This window comes from Acipenser ruthenus, chromosome 9, assembly GCF_902713425.1.
Source record: "Acipenser ruthenus chromosome 9, fAciRut3.2 maternal haplotype, whole genome shotgun sequence".
Classification (NCBI taxonomy): Eukaryota; Metazoa; Chordata; class Actinopteri; order Acipenseriformes; family Acipenseridae; genus Acipenser; species Acipenser ruthenus.
Window position 1 is genome coordinate 58,770,197 of NC_081197.1, and position 11,463 is coordinate 58,781,659.

General features: G+C 35.2%; 2 gene segments (V, D, J or C); both read left to right on the forward strand.

Moving 5' to 3' along the window:
- The first annotated feature begins 704 nt into the window (after positions 1-704).
- LOC117407424 (Ig kappa chain V region K-25-like) lies at positions 705-3,462 on the forward strand. The segment is given in 4 exon segments: positions 705-782; positions 1,438-1,794; positions 2,499-2,621; positions 2,956-3,462. Coding segments are annotated over 4 exon segments (627 nt in total).
- Positions 3,463-5,071: 1,609 nt separating this feature from the next.
- LOC117972923 (Ig kappa chain V region K-25-like) lies at positions 5,072-11,237 on the forward strand. The segment is given in 4 exon segments: positions 5,072-5,087; positions 8,596-8,946; positions 10,266-10,388; positions 10,723-11,237. Coding segments are annotated over 4 exon segments (594 nt in total).
- Positions 11,238-11,463: the final 226 nt, after the last annotated feature.

Genomic DNA, 11,463 nt, shown 5'->3' on the forward strand with positions numbered 1-11,463 from the left:
CAATGTGATCCAGGCAAGTTGTCTGTAAACAGGGTCACAATTATAGTTTCTTGGAGCACAGCCTATAAGCTATGCTCTTAATGGGTTGGACAGGGTATCCAGCCTAACCCTTTGATCCTTCTGGTCTGGTAGTTCTTGTAATCAAGGAGGCACCAATGGGCATTGTTGGAGCTTGTTGTAGTCTGGCAAAGTGGCCTCTGTACTCCTGATATTTGAAAGACAACACTCTAGCTGAGCTTCACTTTACTGACTGAAATCAAACCATGTTACCTACCATGCATCAGTTCACATGTAGTTTATATTGAGTTTTTCATCAAAGAAGAACGATCAGGCTGGGAGGCAGAGATACAAGTGGTACTATGCATTCTATTTAAACTAGCAGCCTGATTCACTTTATTAAATAAATCGATCAATAAATCAATAAATAAATACAATAATCAATAGGAATTGCTTAATGCATTGAATGGTTCTCAGACCTGCAACTATAAGCCCCAGCTAAAGGCACCTATTGCTGTTGTCCTACAGTATATGCAGGCTATAGAGCTTTTCTTTATAATAGATACTTTGAAATGTTAAAAAAAAACAGGGCATGGTTTTCCTGATTCAGTCACCCAATCACATAAGATGGCCTGCCTATTGCGTTGCTGAGAGGTACATTTTTCAAGTCACATACTGCATTCCGTTTCATCTTTTGGTCACTCAACAGAAAAGCAGTCATCAGATCAGAGGAGCTGCTAAAATGAACAGACTCTTCTTGCTTAATGTATTGTTCTGCATCGTATGTAAGTGTGAACCTGTTTATTTATTCATTTAATCAGTGAACTACATCAAGTAGAAAACTGCTACAGAAAACCATTTTAATATGATATACATTTATTTTCCTACAGAAATATTTAATTTGTAACTTAAGCAAATGGTCAGACACAAAAACAGCAGCCAGCACTTTAGAAAAGTTGTATCTTGCATTTATTTTTTTTGCTTGTAATTTGCATAAACATAGACGGAATCTGAATCTGCACTGACATCCAATACTACAAAATAAACTATGTGAAACCTTAAAGGGGTCTCATCACTGTGCATGTATTATTAATAATTAAAACAGCTCCCGCTAACTCGCTAATCCGAATATACTGGAGCTTGTTTAGATTAGTGATTTGATTAGTCCTGATCGCAATCTGTGCCATGCTGGAAATACCTTGTCTAGTCATTGTTTTATGTTTTTGATACTTACAGTTTATTTTGTGAAGTTTGTTTTTTGCAGCTAATATTACTTTCTTTCAATAGTATAGCATGTTCTGGATTAGCGAGAGTCTGCTGTATATCAGAACTGAACCTGATGGTATTTTAAACAGATACCTGGGATAGCTTGATATTCAGATGGGAAGCTTGTGTGCTAATTGCTTGTAGACCCTCACAGTCATGTTTTGTAATTTACAGATGAGATTCCAGCACAGCTCGTTGTCCAGCCACGTCTATCAGTGACAGCCCAGCTTGGAGAGTCTGTGACCCTGGAGTGCTCTACATCGCGTACTCAGCACCATGATTTGGTTTGGTTCAAGCAAGTCATTGGACAGCCTCCTAGGTATATAGGCCTAAGGAAAGCTTCTGAACAATCAGAGCCTACATTTTATAAAGATTTTGATAATAAAAAACGTTTCCAAATTCTAACAAATGAAAGCAGTTTTAACCTCACAGTTTTAAAGATGGAATCGTCGGATATGGCTGTTTATTACTGCGCAGCACTGAAAGACAATCAAGTGTTTTTTGGGAATGGAGCTGCACTGCTGCTTAAAGGTAAACTCAAAGGTTTATTAAATTATATTTTGAATGTTACCTTAAAATGTTTCTTGGGATGGGAGTAAAAACTGAAATATGTTTTATCTGCACTTCTCACAGTCAATGCATGCCATCAATATTATCATTTCTCTTAAGAAAAGACGTAATAACATTTAATTTAAGAATGAGAGGAGGCCATTTAGCTAAAAATATTATTAGAAAAAGACCTTAGAGAAAAAAGTGTGGACAACAGCAGTAAATGCAGCCAGGACAAGATAGTGAAGCTAGAGAGTTACAGCAGTTGCTAAATGACTTGAAGAAATTCAAATTGAGCATTTTGTAATTACTTTCTAACATGGACCTTTATACTAGTAATGTGTCATGAGGATGTTGCTGTAAGCTTCTGTTCCTTGTTAATAATGATCACAATATTTAATAACACATTTATAAATGTTTTATAAATGGATCACTAAACTAAAGTGCAGTCAAACTAAAGTTCAATTCCCCGTCTGTTGATCATCCCTGTTGATCTTGTCCCTTGTCTCAGACATTTGATCACGTAACAAAAAAGAAAGAGAGAAAGGCTGCCACTGCACATTCCTGAATGTTTCATTCTTACTGGATACCTGCTGGGCTTGCCTTCCACAGAAACACATTGGTGGAGAAAACATATTTTGAGATTTTTAAAAAATATTCCTGAACACCTTCCTTGCTGTGTTTAGGTATTGAATCCGGAGGAAGGATTATTCAGCCTCCTATCTCTGAATCAGTGCAGTCTTACTATTGTACAGAGGTGTCATGTGAGGAGGACATTACTGGAAATGGAACCAAGAAGAACAGTACGGGTGAGCTTCTGTTTTTTCTTGCACACTGCCATGCTAAAAATAATTCCATTGCTAACACACAAACGTGTGTGTTAGCAATGGAAATCTGTATGGAGAAATGTGCGTGAAACATATGAATTGTTTTGCATTTCCATTAACAGTTTCCTTGTTTTTCTTATAATAAAAACAATATATTTGACCAAATTTAGATCAGATACAAAACAGTGAATATTGTTTTGTGTTTGGCTTGGGGTTCTCTTGTGAATGACCCTATCACAATGCAGAAAATTCTCTTTACCCAAAGCCAATGTTCCTGCTGCATTAACATTTAATATACCTCTCATTTACATTTCAGATTATAACCAGAACATGCACATGCTTGTGATTCTCTCATTTGCAAGGAGTGGATGTCTTGTCATTGCAATCCCAATAATTATAATGTTCTTAAGAAGAAAATGACCAACATAAGTATAAGGAAAGATGAGATTCTGGCCTGAAGCCCCCAAAAAGGAACATTTTCACAAATAAAGAAGCTTATTAAATGCTTATAGATGCTATAGTTTTGCTAATTGCAATGGTAGGAAATGTCCAAATGTCCTGAATTTCCAGACCATGAACTGAAGCAGACAAATGAACAATGACAAAGATGAAGGATTTCATTACTGTGGAGTTATTCCACTGAGCTGCAGTATTTTCATCGTAGTAAATATGGCTAATTTGTCCTGCTTTGCAAAGCAATCTGTTTAAACTGCTTCACAATTATGAACATTGTATTTTGTTTTGCCTAAGCAGATAAGAACTATGTCTGTAATCACAATTGTACCTTTAGTTCAGTAAATGCACAATAAACCACGATGCTTTCTTGCAATACACCATTTGTTTGTTCATTGATTTTTATGTTATTTAATAAAAAAATGCTGCTAAAAGCAGGGCATAGAAAGTCAGAAATAAAAAGGTGAACTGCCCTAGCTCACGCTCTGATGATACAAGCTGTTAAAACTATACGCTCTTCACACAGTACAGCAGTTCCTCTTTAAATTAGACAGCTCTGACTGGAGTCCAGCTTCTACACACTGTTTCTTTATTATTATTATTATTTATTTCTTAGCAGACGCCCTTATCCAGGGCGACTTACAATTGTTACAAGATATCACATTATTTTTACATACAATTACATTATTTATTTATTTTTTTACACATTATTTTTGAAAACAATTACCCATTTATACAGTTGGGTTTTTACTGGAGCAATCTAGGTAAAGTACCTTGCTCAAGGTTACAACAGCAGTGTCCACCTGGGATTGAACCCACGACCCTCCGGTCAAGAGTCCAGAGCCCTAACCACTACGCCACACTGCTGCCGAACCCCTGAATAGTGTTTAATAACAGCAATTATTACATTTAATATTACCCAAGATAGAATATTCTCTTGAAGGTCTGGCTGCTATTGGATATTCTTTGTATTTAAAGATGTCTGAGACAAAAGAAGGGACAAGATCAACAGACGGGGAATTAAACTTTAGTTTGACTGCACTTTAGTTTAGGGATCCATTTATAAAACATTTATATACAGTATGTGTTATTAAATATTGTGATCATTATTAACAAGGAACAGAAGCTTACAGCAACATCTTCATGACACATTACTAGTATAAAGGTCCATGTTAGAAAGTAATTACAAAATTGTTTCTGACCATTTGCTTAAGTTACAAATTAAATATTTCTGTAGGAAAATAAATGTATATCATATTAAAATGGTTTTCTGTAGCAGTTTTCTACTTGATGTAGTTTACTGATTAAATGAATAAATAAACAGGTTCACACTTACATACGATGCAGAACAATACATTAAGCAAGAAGAGTCTGTTCATTTTAGCAGCTCCTCTGATCTGATGACTGCTTTTCTGTTGAGTGACCAAAAGATGAAACGGAAAGCAGTATGTGACTTGAAAAATGTACCTTTCAGCAACGCAATAGGCAGGTCATCTTATGTGATTAGGTGTACTGAATCAGGAAAACCATGCCCTGCTTTTTTTTAACATTTCAAAGTATCTATTATAAAGAACAGCTCTATAGCCTGCATATACTGTAGGACAACAGCAATAGGTGCCTTTAGTTGGGGCTTATAGTTGCAGGTCTGAGAACCATTCAATGCATTAAGCAATTCCTATTGATTATTGTATTTATTTATTGATTGATTGATCGATTTATTTAATAAAGTGAATCAGGCTGCTAGTTTAAATAGAATGCATAGTACCACTTGTATCTCTGCCTCCCAGCCTGATCATTCTTCTTTGATGAAAAACTCAATGTGAACTGATGCAAATTTCCTGATAGTAAATCAGAAGACTGCTCATGTAAAAGTGGAGCATTCAAATAATTGTAATAGTTTCAGCACCATCAGAAAGTATTACAAGTGATACTAAGAGCAGTTGAAAGTAAAACATTACTTTATTATAAATGCACTGGCAATGGAAGCAGGTCCAGGTACAGAACACTACTGACAATTTTACAAGAACCAGTCAGAACATCTGACAACACAGGACTTTCAGAAATCATTGGTGCTCAAGAAAAAAAAAAGAAACTAACACTTCTCACAAGGGGATTAGTGTCTCGCATTGGTAAACAATTCTTCTTTTTTGTTGGAAAGACCTTTTTAATGATTGATACTTTATGGTTCATATTTCATACAGAATTTTGTATTGGCCAATGTATATTTCTATATTGTTTTCAATACCAATCAGTTACATGACTGCGATGTGTGTTTGTAATGTTGTATTTATACCAGCTTTTTAATCTCCTCCATACCATAAAAAAACAGAGAGGCCTGAGCCGTCACAGTGATGATGCAAAAGACAGAGATGGAGACGTGGGTTTGGGGTCAGGCTGAATTTACTGTGTGAAAGTACAAAGGACTAGCAGCGCTGTATATTTCTGTGGGGTGGTGGCTGAACTCGAATGCTGTCTGCTCTTAAATGTTTATATGTTTATCATTTTTTTTGGTACACATTAAGAAATATAGGGCAGGATTTTCAAACACCACTGTTATTGTTTTTAACTCGTGGTATAGTAACAAGAGCTTTAGTAGGAAGTGATTTTCAAATGAAATGTGTCAATTAAATCAATCCGATAATGCTTTGAAATTGATTCGATGAGGTCGTTAATGAATGCATTTCTTGTTAAAAAGCTTAATTGTCGCAGGTCACCTACATCACTTCCTGTCTCAACAACTTGATAAGGGGAACTCGTTAATCAAAATGCATGTTAACAAGATCAAGAAAAATGAATGGAGGCATAATTCACTGTTATGGAAACTACTAGCGTACAGGGAGACGGCTCTCACTCAAGCAAGCAGCGGCCAAATGGAAATAAAAACGAATGGGAATATCTATTTTGTGTATAATTTCTAAACTTAATTTACAATTATTCATTTTGTTATGTAGAATGTATATTTATTATTATTATTTATTTCTTAGCAGACGCCCTTATTCAGGGCGACTTACGAGATATCACATTATTTTTACATACAATTACCCATTTATACAATTGGGTTTTTACTGGAGCAATCTAGGTAAAGTACCTTGCTCAAGGGTACAGCAGCAATGTCCCCCACCTGGGTTTGAACCCTCCGGTCAAGAGTCCAGAGCCCTAACCACTACTCCACACTGCTTAGAACACTTCACATATAAAATGCTGATGTGATCTGGCATGTGGGTTAAAAATGGGATGGCACGGATTAAAAAAAAATTAAAAAATTAAACCCCATTAGTCATTTACTCTCATTCAGGGGGATATTTTGCCACAGCTTACGATATACACTGCGTAAGCAGAACTTTTGTTTTGTAGTTTTATTACTGTGTTTTATTTTCCCTTTTTCTTTTGCCTTTTGGTTTCATTATTATTGTTGAGCACTTGTATGTGCCCTGGACTGTATACCAGCATTGGTAAACCTGTGGTCCTGTTTACTGTTGCCAGTATTCAGGCCACAGACAACAGCGCCCTCTGGGGGTAAAAATAAAACTTTTGTCTCTCGTGTGTGTCAGTGAATTGCCCACCACCCTTCCACAGGTCAATTTATGCAGCACCTGTCAGGCGCGTCAGGTCTAATTTATTTTCACACGAGTTGTTTATTTTACACACACTGTTTAAAAGTGTTTTTTTTCACAGTAAAATAAGTTTAAAAGGCACTGAGTATCAACAGGAGACTCAGTACTGCATCTCCAGCTCTGCCCCACTCCTTGTTCACTGTATTTATCACATATCTCCTCAATAATGCTTGTTTGTTTATGTCCTTGTTATGTCTATGGTGAAGGGATTATTGTTCTCAGCTTTTTCTGGAGAAAAAACAACTAGGGACCTTTGATTAACGGCTTTTTGATGATGTCGGACAGGGCCCGACATTGGACCGGAAAGGAACATTTTTAATGTCGGACCTGATTCGATTTAGGGTGGCAAATGGTTAAGCTTTTAAAATTACGATAGCACTCCCTAACTCAATAAACAATTTGTTTATAATTAATTGTTCAGTGAATTCCTTTGATCATGCATTTACTCTGTTACCCTTTGACCTCCGTAATAAACTCAACATGATTAGCCACCAAACACTTACAGTATTATTATTATTATTATTATTATTATTATTAGTAGTAGTATTATTATTATTATTATTATTATTATTATTATTTATTTATTTATTTATTTATTTATTTATTTATTTATTTCTTATCCAGGGCGACTTTCCCATTAAAAAATAAACCTACTACAAAAATAATAATAAATACATTTCCCAGTGCTGCTGGGCAATGTCCTGCCTTCCTGACTTGTATCTATCATTGATTCGTTCTGAATACTTTAAAACCCGGCCCAACTACTGAGTGATAACACATTTCTACATTTCTATTGGAGACTCCGCTTGCGAGATTTAAAACGAGATTACAATGAGGATGGAGGCGTGTTTGCGGGATTTAAAGCTGTATTAAAGTTAAGATACAGAGGATTTAAAACAGAATTATGAAGAAATGTACAAAAATGCCTACACACAAAAAGAATATGCCCGTGACCGTAATTTCATACAGTATATCAAAAACGAAAGCCCCGAAAAAAACATTCTATTTAAACTAGCAGCCTGATTCACTTTATTAAATAAATCGATCAATAAATCAATAAATAAATACAATAATCAATAGGAATTGCTTAATGCATTGAATGGTTCTCAGTCCTGCACCTATAAGACCCAGCTAAAGGCACCTATGGGTGTTGTCCTACAGTATATGCAGGCTATAGAGCTTTTCTTTATAATAGATACTTTGAAATGTTAAAAAAAAAAGGGCATGGTTTTCCTGATTCAGTCACCCAATCACATAAGATGGCCTGCCAATTGCGTTGCTGAGAGGTACATTTTTCAAGTCACATACTGCATTCCGTTTCATCTTTTGGTCACTCAACAGAAAAGCAGTCATCAGATCAGAGGAGCTGCTAAAATGAACAGACTCTTCTTGCTTAATGTATTGTTCTGCATCGCATGTAAGTGTGAACCTGTTTATTTATTCATTTAATCAGTAAACTACATCAAGTAGAAAACTGCTACAGAAAACCATTTTAATATGATATACATTTATTTTCATACAGAAATATTTAATTTGTAACTTAAGCAAATGGTCAGAAACAAAAACAGCAGCCAGCACTTTTGTAGAGTTGTATCTTGCATCTATTTTTTTGCTTGTAATTTGCACAAAAATAGAAGGAATCTGAATCTGCACTGACAAAAATAAAATAAAATATGTGAAACATTAAAGGGGTCTCATCACTGTGCTTGTATTACTAATAATTAAAACAGCTTAAATACTAGGACTGGAGCATGTTTAGATTAGTGATTTGATTAGTCCTGATCGCATTCTGTGCCATGCTGGAAATACCTTGTTTTATGTTTTTGATACTCAGATACTTTGACACTAATTGCCTGAAGACCCTCACAGTGATGTTTTGTAATTTACAGATGAGATTCCAGCACAGCGCATTGTCCAGCCACATCTATCAGTGACAGCCCAGCTTGGAGAGTCTGTGACCCTGGAGTGCTCTGTAGTTAGCACTCTTCACACCACTAAGGCTTGGTTCAAGCAAATCACTGGACAGCCTCCTATTTGTATACTAAAAGATGATGGAAAGGTAGAGCCTACCTTTTATGAAGAATTTAATAATAAATCACGTTTCCAACTGCAAAACAATGGCAACAGTTTTAACCTCACAATTTTAAAGATGGAATCGTCGGATATGGCTGTTTATTACTGCGGAGCAGTGATATACAGTCGTGTGCTTTTTGGGACTGGAACTGCACTGCTGCTTAAAGGTAAATTCAAAGGTTAATTTATATGTATATATATATATATATATATATATATATATATATATATATATTGAATGTTCCTTTAAAATGTTTCTTGGGATGGGAGTAAAAACTGAAATATGTTTTATTTGCACTTCTCACAGTCAATGCATGCCATCTATATTATCATTTCTCTTAAGAAAAGACGTAATAACATTTAATTTAAGAATGAGAGGAGGCCATTTAGCTAAAAATATTATTAGAAAAAGACCTTGGAGAAAAAAGTGTTGACAACAGCAGTAAATGCAGCCAGGACAAGATAGTGAAGCTAGAGAGTTACAGCAGTTGCTAAATGACTTGAAGAAATTCAAATTGAGCATTTTGTAATTGCTTTATAACATGGACCTTTATACTAGTAATGTGTCATGAAGATGTTGCTGTAAGCGTCTGTTCCTTGTTAATAATTATCACAATATTTAATAACACATATATAAATGTTTTATAAATGGATCCCTAAACTAAAGTGCAGTCAAACTAAAGTTTAATTCCCCGTCTGTTGATCTTGTCCCTTCTTTTGTCTCAGACATCTTTAAATACAAAGAATATCCAATAGCAGCCAGACCGTCAAGAGAATATTCTATCCTGGGTAATGTAAAATGTAATAATTGCTGTTATTATTCAGGGGTTTGTGCTCAGCATTGCATTGAAACAGTCTGGCTGGTGATCTTGTTGTGGCAGCAATGCTCCATCCGTTACCATTCTAGTGTTCTTGGACATGGGCTTGAATCCCTCATTTTATACAGTAATACTGATCAGAACTAATCTTTATAAGTATTTAGATCAGCTAATCTTCAATCAACACCTTCATCAGTGGTAAACAGCACTGCAACTGACATACATAAATGCGGTATATAATTAAAAACTGTATTGTATAAACTTTGTTTGAAGTGCTAAGCTTTTTAAAACTAAATATACTTAAAAAAAAAGTAAATGCCTTTAAAACAAATTTAAATATAAAGTTGAAAATCAATATTATATGGCACGTGGAAACTCAACAGATACAAATTGTAGTAAATAACCAAACAAAGAACACATGTCTGTGCTTCAATTTGAAATCACATTGCACATAACAAAGCAGCTGTGGATAAAAAAAAAACATGCCCAAAAAGAACTTGCTCACGTAACAAAAAAGAAAGAGAGAAAGGCTGCCACTGCACATTCCTGAATGTTTCATTCTTACTGGATACCTGCTGGGCTTGCCTTCCACAGAAACACATTGGTGGAGAAAACATATTTTGAGATTTTTGAAAAATATTCCTGAACACCTTCCTTGCTGTGTTTAGGTATTGAATCCGGAGGAAGGATTATTCAGCCTCCTATCTCTGAATCTGAGCAGTCTTACTATTGTACACTGGTGTCATGTGGGGAGATCAGCAATGGAAATGGAACCAAGAAAAACAATACGGGTGAGCTTCTGTTTTTTCTTGTACACTGCCATGCTAAAAATAATTCCATTGCTAACACACAAACGTGTGTGTTAGCAATGGAAATCTGTATGGAGAAATGTGCGTGATACATATGAATTGTTTTGCATTTCCATTAACAGTTTCCTTGTTTTTCTTATAATAAAAACAATATATTTGACCAAATTTAGATCAGATACAAAACAGTGAATATTGTTTTGTGTTTGGCTTGGGGTTCTCTTGTGAATGACCCCATCACAATGCAGAAAATTCTCTTTACCCAAAGCCAATGTTCCTGCTGCATTAACATTTAATATACCTCTCATTTACATTTCAGATTATAACCAGAACATGCGTATACTTGTGATTCTCTCATTTGCAAGGAGTGGATGTCTTGTCATTGCAATCCCAATAATTATAATGTTCTTAAGAAGAAAATGACCAACATAAGTATAAGGAAAGATGAGATTCTGGCCTGAAGCCCCCAAAAAGGAACATTTTCACAAATAAAGAAGCTTATTAAATGCTTATAGATGCTATAGTTTTGCTAATTGCAATGGTAGGAAATGTCCAAATGTCCTGAATTTCCAGACCATGAACTGAAGCAGACAAATGAACAATGACAAAGATGAAGGATTTCATTACTGTGGAGTTATTCCACTGAGCTGCAGTATTTTCATCGTAGTAAATATGGCTAATTTGTCCTGCTTTGCAAAGCAATCTGTTTAAACTGCTTCACAATTATGAACATTGTATTTTGTTTTGCCTAAGCAGATAAGAACTATGTCTGTAACCACAATTGTACCTTTAGTTCAGTAAATGCACAATAAACCACGATGCTTTCTTGCAATACACCATTTGTTTGTTCATTGATTTTTATGTTATTTAATAAAAAAATGCTGCTAAAAGCAGGGCATAGAAAGTCAGAAATAAAAAGGTGAACTGCCCTAGCTCACGCTCTGATGATACAAGCTGTTAAAACTATACGCTCTTCACACAGTACAGCAGTTCCTCTTTAAATTAGACAGCTCTGACTGCAGTCCAGCTTCTACACACTGTTTCTTTATTATTATTATTA